Source organism: Pipistrellus kuhlii, unplaced genomic scaffold (assembly GCF_014108245.1).
Source record: "Pipistrellus kuhlii isolate mPipKuh1 unplaced genomic scaffold, mPipKuh1.p scaffold_m20_p_14, whole genome shotgun sequence".
NCBI lineage: Eukaryota > Metazoa > Chordata > Mammalia > Chiroptera > Vespertilionidae > Pipistrellus > Pipistrellus kuhlii.
This window is the reverse complement of record NW_023425449.1, coordinates 6,793,066-6,817,132: the sequence shown is the minus strand read 5'-3', so window position 1 is coordinate 6,817,132 and position 24,067 is coordinate 6,793,066. Positions and strand designations below refer to the sequence as shown.

Genomic DNA, 24,067 nt, shown 5'->3' with positions numbered 1-24,067 from the left:
GATAGATTATCACTATGAGAAATCGTAAAAGTTACTGACATAATCATTACTTTGAGATAACTACTTAGCCCTAGCTGGTTTGGCTCAGCCTATATAACCACCTTGCCTGCCTCAGAAAGAAGCAGGAACATAGAGCATTGGCCTGTGGACCGAAGGGTCCCGGGTTTGTTTCCAGTCAAGGGCACATGTTTGGGTTGCAGGCTTGGTCTCCAGTGGGGGGCATGCAGGAGGCACCCAATCAATAATTCTCTCTCATCATTGATGTTTCTATTTCTCTCTCCCTCTCCCTTACCCTCTGAATCCAATAGAAATATATTTTATATATATGTAACTACTTAAACCCAATCATACACTTTCAAAATTCGATGCTCATTAGATCAACTCTTAGCTCTTCACCAACAGCAAGCAGCAGATACATGGAATATTAGCATTTAGAAATTCAAGGGAAAAAAAGGATTAAGCCCCACTGAATATTCTATGAATAACACTTACTTATTGAAATGGGTTTCTTGATACAGATTTCTCTGTATTAGAAAGTACTGTTCTCTAACACTCCCCATTTTATTGGAATCGAGCACATAATCCACTCTACTATCTCCGTTACCTCTGGACCGTATTCCAAGTGCTACATGCTCTCAACATACCCGACAAGCCTCCTGACGGGTATGTTTTACTCAAAAGTGAAAACCGTCCAAAGATTCAAGTTTTAACATTCTTGACTAACCAGAACTTGGTCTTCAGACTAAAGGGCTTATTCCTCAAAACAGGATTCCAGATGGTTTGCATCCCGGGGCCCCTGAGCAAGAGCACGGCCTGACATTAAGCACTGATCCTGCGATCCGATGGAAACTTTGGCCAATTTATTTACGCATTTACTTTTTTTTTTTTTTTTTTTGCTAACTTGCTCATGCCAGATACCCTGGAGAGCAAGAGAAATGCTCTCCAGGCTATCCTATCCAAAAAAAAAACACGCTTAATGCTCCATAACTTAGAAATGCAAAGTGGGCATCCAATGACCCTTCTATAGAAAGCTTCATGGGTTACAGGAGAGAAAAAAATAAATAAATAAAGATCCGGCCACACTTACATTTTACCTTTAAATGCGTATTAAAATATCTACACAGCCAGGTTGCCTCCCAGAGTCAGTGCTTATCTGGAGCACACTAAGCTTCAGAAATCAAGGGCTTATCACTGGAAAAGCAAGAATATAATTGGAAAGGAGGTGTCTGTAGCAATCTCTAATCATGGGTGTCCGCAACCAAGGTCTGCAGGGATTCCCAGATCCTGCCGCTGGCCTGGGAAAGCCTGTGCGACCCTCGCCGGCCCCGGGAAGAGCCAGGCCCACAGAAAGCAGCTCAAGCACCTACCAGCACGCAGCGTAGAGGAGCGCCAAGACCCAAGAAAAACTTACATGGTAACTTACATGGCGGCGGGGATAAGCCATTTCGATTTAAAGTGCCCCCCATTAACACAAAGTTCATCTCCTCAGCTGAACACTGGAAGACTTCCACGTATCGGTCCTTCATGGTCTTTTTATGGCACTTCTGTGCGGCCATGAACGCTCTGTCCGCCGACTTCATCTGGATGAAGGCGTCTCCCGAGGGGCGGCCCTGAGCGAGGGGGGGGGAGGGAGGAGGGAGGATAAAAACAAAGCGACCGTCACCCAGAGCACAGACGCTGCAGGCATCCGCATGCGGGTGGCCGTGTGAGGGGCTGAAGTCTGGCCTGCATGTCACCCCCTGATTACCGGAGGGGCCCCCAGAACACGGGAGAAACGGTGCTGAGGGTTTGTGGGGAGACAGTGGTCCCCCCTGGTCTCTGAGGAGGGTCAGATTTGGGAAGGCTTGAACAGGTCCTCTTAGGGTTTGAAAGCACAGGACTGTGCACTGGTACTGGGTCCTGCCCTTCTGGAAAGTCCAATGACGACGTCTGATTGAGAAAAGCCGATAACAGAACCCGTACTAGAGCTTTCTGTGTCCTCCTTCAGAAACTGGAGAACGAGTGCTCTGTCCATCACTGACCACCACACCCCCTTTCCTGCTCCCTGCAGCCGAGGCTGGAATGCGGCCTGAGGCCAGGAAGGGAGACAGGAAATGGGCAGCTGCCAAGCACGGGGCAGGTTGGTTGGGGACAGCAGTGTCGCCAGCCTTGCACGGAAGCCCTTCTCTCGCCTCTGCCCACCCATCTCCATCTGAAATCTTGTTCAAAGAGGTGCTGATCGTAATTTTCCCCATTACAAATAGCTTGCTAAAAATCTCCTACTTAGAACCAAGCGGATAAGATGTGTTCCTCAGAACTGAAATGCCTCGGTTACATTTAGCATGGACATTTTATGAGGGGAGAAAAAAAGGTACAATCAGCTCCTAGGAATTCTGTCACAGTGATGGATGTCTTTACAAGCCTCCCAGGGACTATTTCGTGCCAATGCTTTACCATGCAAGTCACCCTACGAGCTGCCATACCAGAGACACCCAGTCCGAGAGGGAAACCCACCATCCTCAAGTCCGCTAAGAGCCTGTCCACCATCTCAGCAGCACAATCACAATAGGTCATGGGGGTCAATGACAGGTAATTCTACTATTATTAGTTCAAAAGTAATAATAGCCCCTAGGTTATTAGAAATGGCGACTCAAAGAAAAACCAAACCAATCACTGGTGGGATTTATGGGCAATTGTGGGGAATTTTCTTCAAAAGGACTCTCTCCCATGAAGCACACTGAGAGGGGGCCTAGTGTGAGCTGGTGTGAACACCTAGCTGGGGTTCAGGACTTTCTGACTGCCTGGACCCAGTGACATGCACCTCCCAGGGAGGCAGGATATGGTTTAAATATGACCAAACCTTCATGTGAAAGGAGAAAGTGGGACACTAGCAGAACGTTGGTATTTCCAATGCAAACTTATTGTAGATTCCACCCATCACAGAAATCAGAAACATCTCATTTTCAGAAATGAATACACCTTTGCTTTTAATGAAGAGCTGCAAAATTTTTAATTAGGACTATGGGGTTTATAGGTTTTGAGGATTCTGTCCTGCTTATGACAGCACAAAATACTGGCATACTGTCCAGCAACAAAGACGATTAATTGTATTTAAACCCAAAATTAAGGAACACTAAGCCAGGAATGATTTTTAATGTGCTTAGAACGTATACTTGCATATCATAGAATTTGGTTAGATTTTGATAAGTTTCTATTAAATAATCAATTCATTAATATATTTGAGTGCCTATTATGAGCACATCCTATTCTAGGTGGTACAGATACTAGTCTTTATTGAGTTTGTACATTACTGAATGTAATTTGTTATCACACACACACACACACACACACACACACGTTTTCTAAGCAGTCTATACAAAATACTCTTTCCCCCCCCCCCATGCTTGTCTCCAAGACCTGAAACTGACAGCCACCATCAGCCAGTCAGTGTGGTGGCCGTGGGGCTGCTGTCGCACTGGAATGGAACCCGTCAGCCACAGCACGGCCACAGGTCACGAACAGCGCTGTGCAAAACGCTCCTGAACAGACAAGCCCCTGGGCAAGCATTGTCTATGATTGCTTTCACACTAACTAAGCAGAGCTGCAGAGCTCGGAAGTTGCAACAGTAAAATGTTGCACTAGACTGGTACGTGCTACGTGATGATGCTGAATCAGACCCAAATTGGTATTACCATAGCGATGGCCGCACCCTTTCTGGAGTTCGTCCTCAAGACCTCTCGCATGTATAGTTACATCTTCCCTGCGAGACTAACTGTAAACCTGAAAAACGTTTGTACTCTCTTATGGAGACTCTTTGATGCTAAAAAATAAGCACCTGCCGTCCTCACCTGGTGGTTCAGCACCATGTGAACGCCATGCGTCCGGATGTCTGTGGAAAACTCGCCCAGGAAGTCCAGGATGTCTTCGATGGTGGCGGCGTAGGGAAGCCCTCGGAGGCGGACGCAGTCTCTGACGTTGGTGGGCGGCACAAACTGCTGAGGTAGAACCGGGATAATGGGCGGGGTTGGCAGTGGAATGAGAGGAGCTGCCGAGGAGAACCGATTCAGCACCTGCGCGCAAGGCAAAGCAGAAGGCACTCAGTCTCGCTTGCCAACGCTGTCTGCAGACCAGCCCTGGCATCGCGGGGGGAGGAGCCTGTGAGAGACGCATGATCTCAGCTCTAACCCAAACGTACTAAATATAAATCTGCGCCGAAACCGGTTTGGCTCAGTGGTAGAGCGTCGGTCTGCGGACTGAAGAGTCCCAGGTTCAATTCCGGTCAGGGGCATATACGTTGGTTGCAGGCACATCCCCAGTGTGGGGTGTGCAAGAGGCAGCTGGTTGATGTTTCTCTCTCATCGACGTTTCTAGCTCTCTATCTCTCTCCCTTCCTCTCTGTAAAAAATCAATAAAAAATATTAAAAAATAAATAAAAATAAATAAATATAAATCTGCACTTTAACAAGGTCCCCAGGTAATTCACAGCGTATTAACGTTTGAGACGCAATCAAGGAGAAAGGGCTTCGTGCTTTGCATCTGGGCCAGTGTGAGACCCACTCCTGCAAAAGTGTGCTGAGGTATATATACCACACACAGCACAAATCTGCTTGGATTAAGGACTTGTCTACTCGACAAACACATCTCTATCTGCCTTGGGACAAATCCCTTAAAGCCTATCACTTTCGTAAATATCCGGAATGGCTAATCATGGACTACTGTAGCAATCTATTACTTTCATTTTATTAAGGACAATATTCCCCTTAATATTGCTTCACATTGCTCCAAATCCAAGAAATATAAAAAGAATAACCCAGTAATGGAACCACAGGTAAAACAGTGACTCTGGATTATAATAAAATACAATGCCACACTTAAAAAGCAAATAATATATAAAGCCAAAACATAGAATGGCAATGTAAAACTGAAAAGAAAAAGAAAAATTAGTGACCATAAAAGTAACCATTTAGCTTCCACATGAACTTTAGACATGGGATGACAGAAGATCTTGACTTTTAAACACATGAAATTTAGCTATCTTGAGAATGAATCATGTCAAGTTCATTTTGGAGGGGAAAAACTGGTCCCACGCAAATTTCAAAGCTCTTGCCTATTTCTATCTTGGTTTAGAACATGCCCACTATTTGGTACTACTGTGCAGATGCCATGTGTGGCATCCCTGGGTTTTCTGAACAACTTACCATTGCAAACTTAAATATCCTATATACTGAAAATATAGCAATCAAGACACTCCTGAAATTTTGCCCTAATTTCCTCACTCACCCGTCATAGTTGCCGAGTAAGAGGTGACCGACAAACAAACAAACAAACAAACAAAAATCAAAGCATAAACACAGCAAAAGATCAGCTGCCTCCTGCACAGCCCCCCACCAGGGACTGATCCTGCCACCGGGCATGTGCCCTGACCAGGAATTGAACTGCTGATCTCGTGGTACAGGGATCGATGCTCAACCACTGAGCCACTCCGACCGGGCAAGATAGATACTTTTGAAACAGAATACAAAAGAATATCTAGCCGAAACTGGATTGGCTCAGTGGATAGAGCGTCGGCCTGCGGACTGAAAGGTCCCGGGTTCGATTACAGTCAAGGGCATGTACCTTAGTTGCGGGCACATCCCCAGTGGGGGGTGTGCAAAAGGCAGCTGATCGATGATTCTCTCTCATCGATGTTTCTAACTCTCTATCCCACTCTCTTCCTTTCTGTAAAAAAATCAGTAAAATATATTTAAAAAAAAAAAAAAAAAAAAAAAAAAGAACACCTATAGCAGTATTCCAGTTACATAAAAACACCTGGTATTTGTCTCTGTGTGTGTGTGTGTGTGTGTACACACAAGCTAACAGTGGCTATCATTTCGTTACAGAGTACGATTTTATTTTAACAACGAACAGTGTGGGGTTGGTTTCGGAAATAAGTAGAAATAATGCAAAACCACCACCATGCTCTTAAAAACCAACCTGCTGAACTTCAGCCGCTGTGCTCCTGAAGAGTTCAATGTATCTTTTACCCAACAAGTCCTTATGCTTCCTCAGTGCGTTCTGTGCATACTCCTCGCAAGCGAAGAGGACGAAGGCATCCCCTGTGGGCCTGCCGTCTGGGTAGGTGACGAAGAGGATGCCTTCCTTCCCCCCCGTGATGGGGCAGTGCTGTCCAAAGAAGGCCACCACTTCGTCCGCCGTGGCCGTGAACGGGAGCCCCCGCATGCGGACAATGACCTGGTTCTCCTTGGAGAGAAACTGGGCTACCTCGTTGGACGTACCTAGGAAACACACAGATTAGGAAGCAAGGGGAGAAATGAGTAAGACGTCAACTTCACCAAATCTGAAATGCTGAGCTTCTTGGCAATGTCTTGAATTTGTAATTAAGACCCCCCACTCCCAACTGAGTTTTTTAAAAAAACAACCCAGGAAAAAAGAATTCTCGTCCCACAGTCTTAAAACTTTCCCCCTACCATTTTCATAAAGCCCTTCTCAATGAGGAGGACAGACAGACAAGTCAGTTATGGACCAGCCACCATATTCTTCTCATGGAGAGGCAATGAATCGTCATGATGGTCAAGGGCACAGGTCCTGGAGCTAGGATGCCTGGGTCCAATCTTGGCTTTACCATTTTACAAAGGTACACAGGACTTATAGAAATTTAATCTCTGTGACTTAGAGCCTCATCTATAAAATGAGGGTAAAATTACTATCTCATAAATTATGTGTTATTATATATAAAGTACTTTAGTGATTTTTTATATTATTTTCTGGTTACTTATTAAGAAAAATTAAAACATACTCAAGTACAGAGGATGGTATAATAAATACACTTGGCAGTTAGTTTCAACATTTATTAACGTTCTGCCTAACAGAGCATTTTGTACAATACAGCCATGTAGCAAATACTCAAATGTACATCATCCAAGCTCGTACACTAGCAATATTTTCCCTTACGTATACTGCTCACATACCATGAAATACTAGGCATTCAATTGAACATTAATGACTTTGCCATCAACAGCTTACAATGTTATCTATCATAGGACCTCAGCATCACATCAATTCAAAATACACTCTATCCCCAACCTATATCAAACATTACTTTGGAAACTCTGGAAACTCTTGAAGCTCTAAATTTGGAAGCCATTGTTTATCTCAAGAAATAAGTTCGAGCTGAAATCGGTTTGGCTCAGTGGATAGAGCGTCAGCCTGCAGAATGAAAGGTCCCGGGTTCAATTCCGGTCAAGGGCATGTACCTTGGTTGCGGGCACATCCCTAGTAGGGGGGTACAAGAGGCAGCTGATCAATGTTTCTCTCTCATCGATGTTTCTAACTCTCTATCCCTCTCCCTTCCTCTCTGTAAAAAATCAATAAAATATATTAAAAAAATAAAGTAGTTTTCAGACTACCTAAGAACTACTCTTTCCCTTTTTACATGAACTTTATATGACCCATTCACTTTGTGTACCGATTTTTAAAAATATATTTTTATTGATTTCCTAGCCACTGAGCCAAACCAGTTAGGGCAGTGTGTACCTCTTTTTAATGGCTATTTAACTCTTAGTTGGTTGACTCAATCCTTAGGGCAAGTGTTATGCATTACACTTGTTGATACTATTGGACATTTTCTCCCTCCTATTAAAAAAAAAGTTGATTTCTAGGTTTCATTGGAAACTAAAAACTATTCAAGACACTGTGCATCTAACCTTGGCATATAGGTAAAAGTTTTAGACTCTTATGATAGCCACGTTTTATAAAAGGCACTCACCACCAGCGATTTTAAGAAAATCTTCACCTGTTGCTTTGTAAACCTAGGGAAAGAAAGGGAAATTAAGATGTGGTTTCTGAGCCTTCTCATGTGTGTGCTCAGGATGTCAGGGTCCCAGGCTGTGAGGACATACCTCTATGTACCGGGTCCCCATGTGGTGTTTGTGCCTCTGCAGGGCGAGGTCTCTGTGCTCCTCGCTCACAAATCTCACCAGCGCCTCTCCGTTCCTCCGGCCCTGGGCATTCAGACAAAGCGCTGCACCTCCCCTTTGGAAAGAACAGAATAGGGAGCGGTAGAGAGAGAAGAAAAAAAAAATACAGTCAGGGGAAGATGATATGCAGTCCATGATCCCTTTGGGATGGTTAAGTAAAACCGAGATTGGAGAAAACCCACTTGGCAATATTGAGTCCTTTGAAAAATCTTGCAATATCTTGATCCGAAGACTGCCACGGCAAACCCCGGGCTCTGACGACCGTGTTGTCATCAACAAGTTCCATCTTGCTGCTGTGGATCGAGCAAAACTTCAGGTGGCATGACTAACGCTAGGGAGTCTGACCCATCACCTCCCGTAAGACAATTTGCCTAGTTACACATGAATTATTATTTTATTTTTATTTTTTGGAGTTTGGACAGACTTTTAATATTGCCTCGTTTGCTGTGTAAAATCAAAAATCATCTGGGCACAATTCAGTTAAGTCTAGGTGGCTCACTATAGAAAGACAGCCAGCGCCCCCTGTGAACCCTCCCCTCCGTCCACGGAGTTGCTGCGTGCCTGCCGTCCGCACCAAGGGACCCGGGATCGATTCTCAAAGATGGCTTGTCCATTCCAGAGCCAGGAAGGGCAGGCTTACATTCATTCTCAGAACTGGCTGGTTCCCCAGCGGGTTTTGTTCCCACTTTGATAGCAAAATATAAGGCGTGCCATAAAGCGGGCAGTTAACCCCCATCAGGAACATGCGTGCACGGTCACAGCCGTTAAGACACTTCCTCTCTCAAACAGGGGAGCCATCGCGGAGCACAGAGTGCCGATAGAAATGCCTGGGAGTGCCCGCACCCCACTAATGAGTCATTTGCAAATCACCTATGATAGGTTTTGACATCTTCTGATGTTCTAGTCCTCCCACATTCATGCTTTCAGTCCTCCTAGGACATTTTCCTAGTGAGTCACTTTCTCTACAACTTAATGAGCCTCCAGAGTCTCTGTGGGCAGAGACGCCAGAAGTTCCTGTTCCTGTCAGGCACTGGGCAGTCTCACACAATTCACCGCCGAGATTTACAAGCTTAAGTCGGCCTGCCTGTGATCGCAACGAGATACCGCCGTCTCATACTCCTCCCTGGTTATTTCCTCTGCTTTTAAGTAGAAGCCGATAGGACATACTTGAAATTATCTCAGGAAAGACCTTGTGAACTCTCTGAAAGCCTATGATTTCCCGCTTTGGAAGTTTTCCAGGGAGAGACTGGATAGTTCCGAGAGGCCACAATAGTCACAGGCACACACATACGCTACTGTACACAGGGTCCTATTTCATTGCATGTCAATCCTGACATCCAAGCACACTTAACGATAAACCTTCTTCCCTGACATCCAAGCACACTTAACGATAAACCTTCTTCCCTGAATGACCTGCTATTGAAAAATGGACAGCCAGCTGAGACAGGTTTGGCTCAATGGATAGAGCGTCAGCTAGGGGATTAAAGGGTCCCGGGTTCGATTCCAGTCAAGGGCATGTACTTTGGTTGCGGACACATCCCCAGTAGGGGGTGTGCAAGAGGTAGCTGATCGATGACTCTCTCATCGATGTTTCTAGCTCTCTCTCTCCCTTCTTCTCTGGACAAAATCAATAAAATATATTAAAAAAAAGAAAAGAAAAATGGACAGCCAAAGTATAAAGGGAGTTACATGTCACAAAAATGAATAAAACCAACCGAAAGGCTCAAACACTTACCAAGTGCCGCTTTCAAATTTGTAATGGACTCTCTCTGGGTCTGAAAACCTGTGATCTAAAAAATGAGAGCACACACGTCATCATTTTAGCAATGAGAGAGATAAGGCCATGGAAAGAAATTCAAGAGTATAGGTGAGGATCAAATTCTAAATGTTCGTTGTGACGACAGCGATACTTACTATAAGGCTCTGAAATCATCGCTATAATTATATTCCCCATATCTTCAACTTGAGAGGCTCCATACCGGGACGCTGAACTATTCTTCTCAAAATTTAAACCTGGCAGATTAAGTCAAGGACACATTTGGGGGAGGTAAAACGAGGTTGATTCTAACTTCATTTGTGACACACACAGATCTGAGAAGCGAAGTAAAATGTACCCAGGTGGACAATTCTTTGAAATCTCAGAATACCTGCATTCCACCAGTCTGGACCTCACCCTCACTTCCTGAAGTCTCCCACGCTCTCCTGCGTAAAAATGGCCAAATAAACCCTGTCCTGAGGTACAACCAGCAACAAAATTCGTTTGTTGAATAGTAAATGCCTCCAACACTGAGACTTTTGTTTAGTTTCTCAAACCATGAAGTATTCAACAAAATGTACAGAACTCATCCTCTATATCGTTTCAGCACACACAAGGCAATGACTATGCCGATTCAAAGATATGCTTACATCCGTTAAGATCATAAATGTCTTTTTTTAAAGCCGCATGTTGAAAAAATCAACAAAAACATATTTAAAAAAAAAGATTTTCCCTAATAGATGGTTGAAGCTCCTCTCTTTAAGGATTTAATAAATCGCGTAGGACCATTAGGACATGTACAAATAAAATCCCACCCCCATTTGATAAGAGAAATAGAAGCCAATTAAAGCCAGATAAGCTTTTTCTTTTTCTATTGCTTACTTCCTCTTCCCCTCAAAGCACAAATTTCTTTATAACAAAACAAAAAACACTCCCTAATACAATGGCACTCTATCTTTCCTCAAGTTTAAAATGAAAATAGTGTCCAACAGGTATGTAAAAACTGTTCACCATTGGGTGGGGTGGGGAATCAGATGGAGGGGAGTTATGGGGGGGGGGGGAGGAACACCTGTAATAATCTGAATAAAAATTTGTTATATTTTTTTTAAATGTTCAACATCACTATTGGAAAAATTGAAGTAAAAAAACAATCAAAACCATAATGGTCACCTCACATCTGTCAAAACAGCTATTATAAGGGAACTCTCTCTTACACTGTTGGTGGGGATGTAAACCCTTGCAGCCACTGTATGCAAAACTATTATAGATGGCAACTTCTTAAAAAATTAAGAATAGAGCCATCATATAACCTACTGACAGCAATTTAAAAAGATATATGCACCCATTTTCATCGCAGTATTATTTACAATAGCCAAGATATGGAAGAAACCTAGATGAAAGGATAAAGATGTGGTACACAGGATTATTCAGCCACAACAAAGAAAGAAATCTTGCCCAGCTGGTGTTGCTCAGTGAGTGAGCGTTGATGACCCAGGAACCAGAAGATTCAATTCCTGGTCAGGGCACATGCCCAGGTTGTGGCCTCAATTCCCAGTAGGGGGAGTGCAAGAGGCAGCCAATCCATGACTCTCTCATCTTTAATGTTTCTGTCTGTCTCCCCTTCTCTCTTCCGCTCTCGGAAAATCAATATATGATGGAAATGGTGCCATCTACAACAACATGGAGGGGCATAATGGAGTGAAATAAATCAGGCAAAGAAAAACAAGTACCACACAATTTCACTCATTTGTATAATCTTTTTTTTTTTTTTTTTTTTTTTTTTTTTTTTAAATATATTTTATTGATTTTGTACAGAGAGGAAGGGAGAGAGATAGAGAGCTAGAAACATCGATGAGAGAGAGTCATCGATCAGCTGCCTCTTGCACACCCCCCACCGGGGATATGCCCGCAACCAAGGCACATGCCCCTGACCGGAATCGAACCCGGGTCCCTTCGGTTCCCAAGCCGACGCTCTAACCATTGAGCCAAACCGGTCTCGGCTCATTTGTATAATCTTAAAAAAAACAAATAAGCAAACAAAACACCATAGATTTCAGGGAAACACACCAGAGGGAAAAGGGTTAGGAGGAGGACAAAGGGAATGAAGAGGATAGATGGTACTGTGATGGGTGATAACTAGACTCACAGTGGTAAACATTTTGTAATGTGCATAATGTGCACAAATATGGAATTATAATATTGTAGAGCTGAACTAATTATAGGCTTATATACCAATTTTATCACAATTAAAAAAAACTAAAAGAAATAAAATGAAGACAGTCTATATTTAGGGTGGTGGCTATTAGCATATGTAACTTATTTTATCATTTTCTGACTGGTATTTTATAAGGATAAAATATGAAGGCAGCTATTAAGAAAAAGTTCTCAGAAGAGGACATAGACAATGTTAAAACAATTCAGAGAGCCCTTGCCGGTTTGGCTCGAGCTTCAGCCTAAGACTGAAGGGTCTTAGATTCTATTCCAGTCAAGGGCACACGCCTGAGTTGTGGGTTCGATCCCCAACAGGAGGCAGCTGATCAATGATTCTCTTGTTCGATCCCCAACAGGAGGCAGCTGATCAATGATTCTCATCATTGATATTTCTATCTCTCTCTCTCCTTCTTCCTTCTTCTCTGAAATAATTTTTTTTTTTTTTCAAAAAAAAAAAAAATTGAGCCGAGACCGGTTTGGCTCAATGGATAGAGCGTCGGCTTGGGGACTGAAAGGTCCCGGGTTCGATTACGGTCAAGGGCATGTACCTTGGTTGCGGGTATATCCCCAGTAGGGAGTGTGCAAGAGGCAGCCAATCGATGACTCTCTCTCATCGATGTTTCTAACTCTCTATCTCTCTCCCTTCCTCTCTGTGCAAAATCAATAAAATATATATTAAAAAAAAAAAAAGTATGATCTCTTTAAAAAAAAAAAAAATTGAGAGCTTCATTCCACCAATCATGAGAGCCAATCATCTACAGTTAATTCAATGAGTATACCCTTTTCCTCCTCAAATCAAAATCCCCTTTCCATTTCAACCCTCCTCCCATCTCCTTCTTCCTTCCCTCCTCCAGTAGACACCTTCCATCACTGTCCCACCCCGCTGGGCAAATCCATTTTTCCGCCGTCCCTCCCCAGCTGCGTGCCTCTGCAGTCACATAGGCCACGTGGATGTATGCAGCCATGTGGTCTAGGCAAGCTCCTTAACCCCACTAAGTTTCAGCTTATCTGTAAAGCATAAACTGTTATCATCTTTAGTTCCCTGCGGTTGTTTTTTTGTTTTTGTTTTTGGTAAAGGTGAAATGAGATAAAGCAAGCCCAGGGCTCAATGCAGGCATTTAATAAGAGACACCTTTCCCCTTTCTTCCTAGAGCCACGAGATGACTAACTTTCCCCCATTATAACCCATTCTTTCATCACATTTTGAGGGTCACATTTAAGGCTAAAAAATCTGAATTCATCAGATGCCTATTTGCACACTCCTAAGATAATCATCAGGTTAAAATGGTAAATAATTGCTGCAACACACACCTGCGCAATCATTCCCTTTACATCATCTAGTGATGAAACAATAGGATTAGAAAAATCAATCCCAGGAGATACTTGAGCAACAGAGCAATGACCACCTAGTGGGGTCACTAAAATGGTCAACTGTGGAAAGGCTGTACTATCCTATATGATTAAAGGGTAGGTAATATGCAAATTGACCCTAATGGCAGAACGACCAGAACCACCACTCAACCAATCACTCTGAGGCACACTGACCACCTCTTGGCCCCTCCTCCCAGCTGGCAGGCTCTGATCACCCCATGGCGAACAGAAACTGGGGGTGGGTGGTGAGGGCAGGGGAAGATAACCCTGATCAAAGGCCAGGCCTAGGGACTGGACCTGTGCGTGAATTTCATGCACTGGGCCTCTAGTCTATATATATATTTAGTAATTCTGTGCCACTTTCAAAGAACATGGTAACCTCTAGTCCAGGCGTCTTCAAACTGCGGCCCGCGGGCCACATGCGGCCCGCAGAGGAGTCTGATCCGGCCCGCCAGGTTTTTTGGGCAGTGAGCGCAGCCGAGGTGTTACAGTAGGAATTAGTAGTTCATATAGTCCGGCCCTCCAGCTCTCTGAGGGACCGTGATCTGGCCCCCACTTTAAAAAGTTTGAGGACCCCTGCCTAGTCTATATATATATTTAGTAATTCTGTGCCATTTTCAAAGAATATGGTAAATTCTAGTCTATATATATATTGAGTAATTCTGTGCCACTTTCAAAGAATATGGTAACAGGACAGAAAACCAGAATCAAAAGATAAAGATCCGGTCGCCTTCCTTTCACTGCTGATAGCGCTTGCAAACATGATGAACATTCCTAAAACCCGCCGATCTTTCTGTAAGAAGTGTGGCAAGCATCAACCCCACAAAGTAACACAGTACAAGAAGGGCAAGGATTCTCTGTGTGCACAGGGAAAGCGGCGTTATGACAGGAAGCAAAGTGGCTATGGTGGGCAGACTAAGCCTATTTTCCGAAAAAAAGGCTAAAACTACAAAGAAGATTGTGCTGAGGCTTGAATGCGTTGAGCCGAACTGCAGATCTAAGAGAATGCTGGCTATTAAGAGATGCAAGCATTTTGAACTGGGAGGAGATAAGAAGAGAAAGGGTCAAGTGATCCAGTTCTAGAGTCATATTTTGTTTTATTATATGACAATAAAATCATGATATATTTAAAAAAAAAAAAAAAAAAAGATAAAGATCCTTTAAAGCGATGACTGCACTCAATTTTCTGTGGAGGAACAGTGCGTCAGGAGGACTTTAAGGGTCCTCACAGAACTAAGCAAGGTCAGCTGCGCTGAGCCAGTTTATCCCACAAACTTCGTTACTGCTGAATAATCGTTTGGAACTCTACCATTCTAGTACGGTCACCTTTTCAGCTTTGTCAGAAATGAATGGAGAGAAAGATAGCCAAGAGATGGAAACCAACCCTATTGGATGAGCCAGTTTCTCAACCTTGGCACTGCTGGCAGGTAGGGCACAGATTCCTTTCTGTGGGGAAGGGGTTTCCTGTGTACCCCCGTGTTTCACTGATTATGAATAAATATTTCATATTAAATACTTCTCCAGACATTGCTGAATATCTTCTGGTGGGCAAAACCCACCCCCGGTGAGAACCTCTGGTGAAAGCTAACAGTTCCTAATAGCTCCTCCACCTTCCCCGCTTCCCCATGAACTGAACTGTCCGAGAAAGCTCTTTCATGTAGAGGCCATTCCTGGACAGAGATCTTAAAGAACACTGACCAGACACCAGCTATTTCCTCCTATTTTTGCAATAGACCTGCCACCAGCAACACCAAACCGGTGAAGAAGCAACTAGAATTTGGAGATGTGCCGTAACTCACCCAACCTCCCAGCTGGTAAGGGAGCTGGCATTGCAACACTCCTCTGAGGTGACTGTGGGGACTCGATTCCCTGCACCAAGACGCTTGGCCTAATTTGTTTTGAGCAATACTTCGTGGTGAGAAGCTTTCCACACGTACAGGTGAAAGCCAAGTAACAGAGAGCAAACGTAAAAATGTCAAGTATCTTGTGTAGACACGGATTTGCAGCTAAAGAAATATTTTACTGAATTCTACTTTTTAATTAAGGGCGTGTTCTCACAGAGGTACGTTACAGCACAGGGAATACTGTGACAATATTGCAGTGACTATGTACGAGGCCAGATGGACATTTGAAATGTCAGGGAGACCACTCTGTAAAGTACATGGTTTCCTAACCACTGTGCTGTGGATCTGAAACTCGCACAGAATAACGCTGAGTGCAGAATGTAATTGGGGGAGGGGCGTGTCCCAGACATTTGTCCAACTTGGTTCCGCATAGCATGTGCCAACCTGTTTCTCCTCAAGTCATCACACAGCTCTAAGCTCCTAATTTCTAAAAGTCACCTAACCTCCTGCTTATCCACACTACCCCCTTACACACACACACACACACACACACACACACAGGGCTATTTCCTCCTAGTTTGGGAAGGCCTGTTCCATTCCTAAGCCTTACCAGCATTTAACAGGAACAAATGGAAGGCAGTGAGGAAGAAGCCTGAGTGGCAGGCCTTTCCCCTATCGATGTGTAATTACACATTGAATGGCTGCACGTCTGATCTTGAGGGAAGGCGAGATGAGTCTGTGCCTCCTGATTTATGGCTCGTCATGCAACTTACTCATCCTGCCCCTGAGGCAGCTCCGACAGCACCAACAGGCTCGGCCAGGTTCACCGAGGAGGAACGCGGCGAGGGAACGAGGGAGGGCAGAGCCACGCAGGTGGGAACACACCTAGCGTCTCAGGCTAACGTCCAGCAAAGGGCCACGTTTACACGGAGTTTAGCAGACCAGAGGCCTTGCCTGTATTTGAACAAGGGAGTTGTTTTCTTCAGGGCCACCTTCAGTGACACAGATTTCAGGATGTAACCCACACTTTTATTAGCTCCAGGCAGAATTCGGAGAGAGCGATTTTACAAAGTGCATTAGCTTATCCACTCCAAAAGTTACCTTCTCCAACAGCCTGAGAACGGACAAATGTGTTTACGGAAGACCCAAGGTTTACTTCTAAATATCTTGTTAAACCAAATGTTCAGTGACTACCTAAGGGAATCACACATATAAAATAACACACTGTGGAATAATGATGTTTTAAATTATATACTGCAATTTAAATGTCATAAATTATAATTGCGCCCCAATTCAAAATTTCAACTCAAAGCCTTGTTGCCCTGCCAGAAAGACCCCTCATTTATTTGTAGTATAACACAACTGACTCTATTGCCAGGCATATTATAATAAAATGCCTATGGCAGTGAACAAAAGAACAGCAAACAAAATATGTCGAGAGAAAAGCTGAACTAACTGCTCCAACTGAGAACTGAATTTTCTGTCATTCTGTAAAGGAAAGAAGCAAGCGACAAATTCCCCTTACGAGAGTTGGGATTTTAAAAACAAGTTCTATAAACGACCTGCTATATTTTAAAAGGAGCTTTGAAAAGAAGTAAATCATGAGTACCTATGTATAAGGACATACAAGTAACCAGGAGCCAAGGTAAGAAGAATGTCTTTATACCTGAAATAAATGCTGGGAAAATAACCTAACACCACAGTTTTAACTCTATTGTCAGAAGCTTACTCTTTCCAAGAGGAAAGAAAACAATGACATCTACCCTAATAAATATTTCTTCAGGAGGCATTATGGCAATGAAGCACCACGTGAATGTCTAACAAAACTGACAAGTCAATTACATCCCAGAAGAAATAACATGGAGATAGGGGCTAATGCAACGAAAGAGACGAACATTTTGCTTTAGAAAAAGCAATGTATATGGGGCAAATTAGGGAAGGGAGACTCCATGATAGCGAACAAGCCTTCAAAAGCCAACACACACAAAAAATCACCCTGGAATTCCCAACTCGTGCTTTACAAGTAAATTGTAATTATAATAAACCACAGAAAAGCAACATATCTCTGAGTGCTGGCCAAGAATATACAGTGTTTCTAGTCCCTAACTTATTAGACTACACACCAGAGTATTTGCCGATTTGGCTCACATCGTATCGATGGGATGCCAAAGATCATTTCCTACCCTCTCCAAGCTAACAAGGTCACTACTGACGCAGCTTCACTGTGCACGAGGTAATATTTAAAAACCCTTTTCAGCCGAAACCAGTTTGGCTCAGTGGATAGAGCATCGGCCTGCAGACTGAAAGGTCCCGGGTTCGATTCCGGTCAAGGGCATGTACCTTGGTTGGGGGGGGCACATCCCCAGTAGGGGGTGTGCAGGAGGCAGCTGGTCGATGACTCTCATCGATGTTTCTGACTCTCTATCTCTCCCCCTTCCTCTCTGTAAAAAAAAAAAAAAAAATCAGTAAAATATATATTTTTAAAAATAAATTAAAATAAATAAATAAAAACCCCTTTCCTATACGCTGAAAGGCACTGCGGAGGACCCACTTTTCGAGCAGGGCGATGAGGCCTTGGGAGATCGCCAACGGCCCCGTTCAATCCCTCAGATCGAACAGGCACGTGAGGGCGGAGTGAACCACACTCACCACACACAGCATTCTGCACACAGAGAAGTGACGTTGGCCCAGTTAACACAGTTAATGCCTGTGATAACATGCAGGCGGTGCTTTCAAAGGTCTATATCCGGTCTCACACAGAGTTAAAGAAGTGTTCAGCGTAATGTAGACATGGTCTTAAACCAATAAGGAAGTCCTTTTCTAGAGTTTTTGGCGGCTGTTTTTCTACATCAGAGACACCCAACAACCTGGTGAGGTCTGAGGGACCACAGTCAACCTCAGAGGGTGTGCGGCAGCCCAGGCACTGGCCAAGCCGCTGCACACACTGTCTCATCATTCCTTACAACGGCCGTGCCCATTTCAAGATGGAGAGACTGAGGTAGAGAGGTGCAGTAAAGTCGCCCCCTATGAAATCGACTCTGGAGCTCATGTTCTTAAGCACACGGCTATATAGGAACACTGTTAACATATGAAAAAAACATGCCAGTGTCACTGCGTTAGTGGCATGTGACGTACACATACCCTCACTGAGAAGGGATAAAACATAAAACACAGGCTCACTCCTCCAATAATCCTTGGATGGGCAGTTAAGAGTGGTTTAGTGACTTTTTTTTTTTTTTTTTACCCTGATAATGAAAAGCTGCACTAGTACAATGGTCTCCAATATAAAAGTCTAGCAACCAAAAGGCAAAATGACCAGAAGAGCCAGTCAACCAGTTGCTATGATGCGCACTGACCACCAGGAGGCAGACACTCAACACAGGAGCTGCCCCTGGTGGTCAGTGCGCTCCCACAGAAGGCCTATCCCCTAGGCCATGCCAAACCCACCCACCAGTGCACGGTTCTGTGCACCAGACCTCTAGTTTGCTAACAATGTCAAACAATACCTACAGATGCAATACCCTACCCCTGGATAGAGTTTTTACAAAATCAACTTCCTTTTCCTGCTGATTTAGTTTAATATGTGCTCAGGAAACACAGAACGTAATTTTATAAGGGAGATCATCTACTTAAAATGCCTGCCCCGCCCTCAAATGACCTTTATACATTTTAGAATATCACTCCCTAGTTACCGAGGACTTTTACATCAGACTCAGGACCAAATGCGGGCGCTCCCAACTAACCAAAGATAAAACCTCTAAGCCTGTCTCCTCAGCTGTAAGAAGGAGTGATACCACCCTCCACTGGGCGCTTGTCAGGCTCTGGATGGGGCAGAGTAAGCACTCAGCAGACAGTTCTTTCACCTGCTCTCCTCACAAGGCCGTACTTTATTCAAACAAGTCCTCAGTAAAGGCTTGGCAAAGTGGAGTGAACAGAACAGGAGAGGTCTGGATGGACCAGAGTAAATCAGTTCACGGATTAACAAAGCAAACAAAAAGCAGGTCAAGAGACCAGGAGAAACTAATTCTATCCAACATGAGGGGGATACAGTTCAGTTACACTCTTTGAAAACTGGGTAACTCATTTATGTACAGTCCCACAAGCAAAGCGTCCTTTTATCAGGAGACAAATAGTGTATTAATTTCCATAAGGGACCTAAGATAGTTTCTTCCCCCAAAACAAACATATCACAGGGGCCCCAGGCCCTATCACAACACCCTCAACCACCTCACCTGATTAAGTAAAATCCTTACAAAACGCCACCCACAGCTCACCTACTGAGTCAGTCTTCTCTCCCCCCTGGGACTGCACACCTCAAAAAGCAGAGAACACTGACTCTGCCATAACTCAGAGTCCCAACACTAACCCCAGAAGTGGCTTTAGAACCACAACAAAAGGGGAAAATAAGTGCTAAAAAAAAGATCCAGAACTGCATTCAGGAAATTCCTAAAACCCATTCTCTTATCAGAGTGGTTACACTTTTTTTGTTTGCACAGCACCTGATAGCTCGCAAAGCTTTCATTCGGGAATACCTGAGATAAAACTGAGGCAGTGACTCTCGCAGGGAAGCGAAGCTGCACATGCGCTGTCCCTTTCCAGGGTTGGCAAGAGCCTCCTTCCCTTGCTGGTTTGCCTGGTAGAACAGGTAAATCCTTCAGGAGCAAGTGACTCTCCATCCACTTGGCAAAACCACCAAGGATGTGTAATGACCATCTTTACCGGTTCCAAATTTAGGGCCAATTCCATATTACAAAGGGAAATGTTAATGGTCTAAAAGAACAGGACAGCTCTTCAGTAGAAATCCTTTCCATAGATAAGGGCAAGCTGATAGTCAATATAATTGCTTTTGATCTGAGGAATTGGTTTGGTGGCTTACTCAGGGAAATAATGATTCCTCTGAATAGGAATCAGAAAATAATTGATCGCAGGGAGCAAAGTAAAACAACAGCCACTCCTAGGAAATCTTAATAGTATTTCTTACCTGCTAAATGCAGGGGAAGGGAGAGAGAACATATAAGTAAGCATTAATAAACACATGTAAGATTAAAATCCACTTCCTGATTGGTAATGAAACTATAAATCTAAGACTCTCCCAATGTAAGCCAAAAGAAACTAGGCTTTAATTAAGCTATTTTAAAACAAATATAAAAGTCCCTAGTTTGTTTTTTTAATATATTTTTATTGATTTTAGAAAGGAAGAGGGATAGAAACATCAATGATGAGAATCACTGATTGGCTGCCTCCTGCATACCCCTTACTAGTTATCAAGCCCACAACCTTCAGTCCCCAGGCTGATGCTCTATCCACTGAGCCAAACCAGCCAGGGCCCTAGTTTTTTCAATGAAAGCATTATTTAATGGCTATAAGAGCCTTCCTAAAAGTTCACGTGTGTTATGCCTGAAATCAGGTGTGATTTCCCTGACCTACCTTCTTCATTCACAACTCATGTTATAATTTTCATCTCCATGGCATTTGAAAAAGAACCACCAACAAAATAGTTATAGAGTTAGAATTAAAAGGAATGACAAAAAAATAAGTGGTACAGAATCCTACCCATTCACCTAAAGGTCAGATAATGCAATGTTTTATTTTAAAAAGTAACACGGACAAGTAAAAAGCCCAGGTTACCATATTGAAAATGTTGAATAATAAACCCAAATCTTATATGTGAAACTCTTAAGAAACCAAGAAGAAAAAAATGGATGAACTTCTAACAAGTTTTCCCTAAACTGTCAACACATTAAGAAAACCAAAACACCTAAATATATTACTAATCTGACCTAGACGCAGTAGGGGAAAATTTTCTTTGCTAAAAGAGGAAACTGAATAGTCAGGGATAAAGGATTCTTAACTGCCTTTCCTACTCAAACTGTCTTTTTCTAAGTTAAGATGACTTATTAGCGTTTCCCTCCACTATTTGTTCGTTTGCTTTTTAGAATTTTTGGTTCTCTAGGTAGGTTAGCATTTGCTACGGATGGAACTGTGCCCCTCCCAAAAATGTCTATGTTGAGGCTCTAACCCCCAATGCGACTGCCCCTGGAGACAATATTCAGGAGGCTGTTAAGGCCACAGGAAGAGGACTTCATTTGTTAGATCTGTGGTCTTAGAGAGGAAAATAAATATTTCCCACTCGGTCCTCCCCCCACCCATGTGAGACACAGTGAGGAGGCAGGAACTGACACCCTGATCTTAGGCTCCCCACACCCCAGAATTGTGTTAAGTCGCCTTGTCTATGGTATTTGTTATGACAGCCAGAGTTAGCAAATGCAAGCATTCAAACCAACAGAACAAAAAGTAAGAATGTTTCTGCTGTCCCAACTTTCTAACGAAATTCTTACAAAGAATTCCCACAAAATGTGCTTATTCCACCCTTCTCCCAGCGCTACAGGGAACTAACTAAACCAGCTAACCAACATCTAGCTACTAACCAGCTAAACCAAAACTGCAGCTTCTTCCAGGAAGAAGGCAAATAAAGAAAAATGAGTTTGACCCACTTGCAAGTGCTTAGGGAAAATATGCAAACCTTTTTCAAGCAAGAAAATAAATTTAAAAAGCATGGCTCAGTGGTTGAGCACTGACCTATGAACCAAAAGGACACTGGTTCAATTTCTGGTCAGGGCACATGCCCAGCTTACAGGCTTGATCCCCGGCGGAGGTGTGCAGGAGGCAGCCAATTAATAATTCTCTCATCACTGATTTTCTCTCTCTCTCTCCCTCTCCCTCTCCCTCTCCTACTCCCCTCCTATATGAAATCAGTAAAAATATATTTTAAAAAAACAAAACCAGGCTTTAGATGAAAAACAAAACCGAACCAGGCTTTAGCTCCTGAAAAAGAATGAGAAAGTTTAAGAAAAAAACATCTATAACCCACAAGCTCCCGAAAGCAACATGAATCCAAGATCATGACAATTCTCATAGTGGCTTTGGGCGTGTCATCTAACCTCTATTACTCAGTATTCCATTCCCGATATGTTAGCACATGACTGCTTACTAATTAGCACTTTAAAGACTCCCCGGATTAAAGATGATGGGTCACTCATGATTACAAGACTTGTGACTATTAGATTTACTTTTAAACACATAATGTATTAGGTACGCCACCTTGGTAAATAAAAAATTTGGGGGGTAAAAAAAGCAACCTCACTTTATCTCAAAACATGGCTCATTACCCCTGGTAGGGCTACTCAAGGCAGTCAAGAACGAGTGGCCTTGGACTTGGCATCCAAGAAACCAAGTCTTCACATTCTTCAATCCATCAACAACCAAGAAGACCCAAACCACTCCCACAATATGAAACTGCATTCTACTCTGGATGTGTTCAACTCACAGATTCATCTAACTAAATCACTACTCAAAGTCAGCAAGTTATAAATACTTTAACAGACGCTTATAATTGTACTATTACCCACAGCACATAGACAAGGTTAGGACATGCCATTTTCATCCATACGTTGATGAAGTTAAAAATGTTTTAATGGTTTTTTTTGCGTTGCCATTTTCCCCCTGCAGCTACCTTTTCAAATGCTACTTGGGTAGCCACCGAAAGGATACACTCTGTCATTGCTGCAACATCCAGTTTATCAATGTCAGGTGAGCCCGGGCAACACTTCTTGAATTCTTTCCGAAGATCAAAAAAGGAATAGAAGCATTCAGGCAATAATACATTCTGAGGAAGGACAAGGTGTACATTGTTAACTAGGTGAATTCAGTTTGCTGTTTCCCTAATAACCACAAGTCTAAGGACTGAGTGTGAATCTATAATATTTCACCACAATTTTTTAAATTGAATGTTAGAGAGTGCTTTTACTTTCCCTTATAGTATTTTACCTTATAAACAACTCACATGGGAAAAATTCATCTTAGTTTAAGGCCATGGGTTACAATGCTTACATTCCATTCAATTACTTCTGAAGCGGTAATACATTCGGGCGGTTGTGTTTTACATGTTCTGTTTGATAAAACTACACTCTTTTGCGACTTGTAATCATGTTAGTCCCCGTGTATTTTCATACAGCAAATCAGCCTTCAGTTCTGACAGAAATGCGTAAGTTCACAAGGTGTAACTAAACATAGGATTCAATTATAAAACATAGTTTTAAATACTGGGTTCTAATAATGGGTTCTAATAATGCATATTTTCTGTACCAAAATCACATGAAGATAGTGAATTCCTGATTACCTGAAAAGAATTAATTTTTGTGCCAAATTACAGTGCCACATTAGTTTTCCTGACCATTATTCTGGCTATACCTAAGAAGACTAATTAGACTTTAAAATATCATAAATTTCAAAGGCAAAGGAGATATAGTTACCTGCCATTCCTAGACACTAGCATCACTCTTAGGCTTATCGTACAAAGCAAATGTGTGGGCAAATATTACACTATTATTTCTTTTCCCCCACCTCTTACCCTCACTGAATAACTCTTGGAGATTTTCTAAAACTGAACTTAGATTTTTCTTTAAAAGTTCAAGACCTCTCATTGTGTTTACTTACTGGGAATTTCTCATTTGTACATTAGAAAGTCAACGAAATAAAGACTTTTTAATGTTTGCAACCCATAACATTTATGCAATAATGAGTGTCTCTATATAAATTTCCCTTTTTGGATTCTATTACATGTAACCTGCTCATGCTGTATTTGAAATAGGGTTGTCACTGTATCGTGGCCAGTTTTCAAAATAGTTATCAAAAGAATCATGGATCCTCACAATTGCTTACAAAAATGCTCACTTGCCGGGACCGGTTTGGCTCAATGGATGGAGCGTCGGCTTGGGGACTGAAGGGTCCCGGGTTCGATTCTGGTCAGGGGCATGTACCTTGGTTGCGGGCATATCCCCGGTGGGGGGTGTGCGGGAGGCAGCTGATTGATGACTCTTTCTCATCAATGTTTCTGACTCTCTCTCTCTCTCCCTTCCTCTCTGTACAAA

At 43.0% G+C, this 24,067-nt stretch overlaps 1 protein-coding gene, 1 long non-coding RNA gene, 1 other non-coding gene and 1 pseudogene across 11 annotated transcripts in view; 1 reads left to right on the top strand and 3 right to left on the bottom strand.

Annotated features, from left to right (window-relative positions):
- Positions 1-24,067, bottom strand: part of ESRP1 (epithelial splicing regulatory protein 1) — a 50,141-nt gene that overhangs the window by 22,266 nt on the left and 3,808 nt on the right. For 5 of the 9 annotated variants that reach the window (XM_036436534.2, XM_036436538.2, XM_036436540.2 and 2 more), the window contains exons 4-12: positions 22,689-22,803; positions 9,870-9,968; positions 9,691-9,745; positions 8,138-8,248; positions 7,878-8,034; positions 7,745-7,787; positions 5,953-6,254; positions 3,828-4,049; positions 1,412-1,610 (exon numbers count right to left, since the gene is read on the bottom strand). In XM_036436534.2, coding sequence (XP_036292427.1) covers positions 1,412-1,610; positions 3,828-4,049; positions 5,953-6,254; positions 7,745-7,787; positions 7,878-8,034; positions 8,138-8,248; positions 9,691-9,745; positions 9,870-9,968; positions 22,689-22,803 — 1,303 coding nt within the window. The remainder of the gene's footprint in view (positions 1-1,411; positions 1,611-3,827; positions 4,050-5,952; positions 6,255-7,744; positions 7,788-7,877; positions 8,035-8,137; positions 8,249-9,690; positions 9,746-9,869; positions 9,969-22,688; positions 22,804-24,067) is intronic. The other 4 variants (XM_036436537.2, XM_036436539.2, XM_036436535.2 and 1 more) reach the window with 3 other exon arrangements.
- On the bottom strand, positions 3,382-3,506 carry LOC118718685. Its single transcript, XR_004987877.1, has one exon. It is a non-coding gene; the product is annotated as a small nucleolar RNA SNORA54 (small nucleolar RNA).
- LOC118718123 lies at positions 4,701-5,942 on the bottom strand. Its single transcript, XR_004987690.2, has 2 exons — positions 5,757-5,942; positions 4,701-5,508 (listed from the first exon to the last, which is right to left on the bottom strand). It is a non-coding gene; the product is annotated as an uncharacterized LOC118718123 (long non-coding RNA).
- On the top strand, positions 14,040-14,413 carry LOC118718121 (annotated as a pseudogene).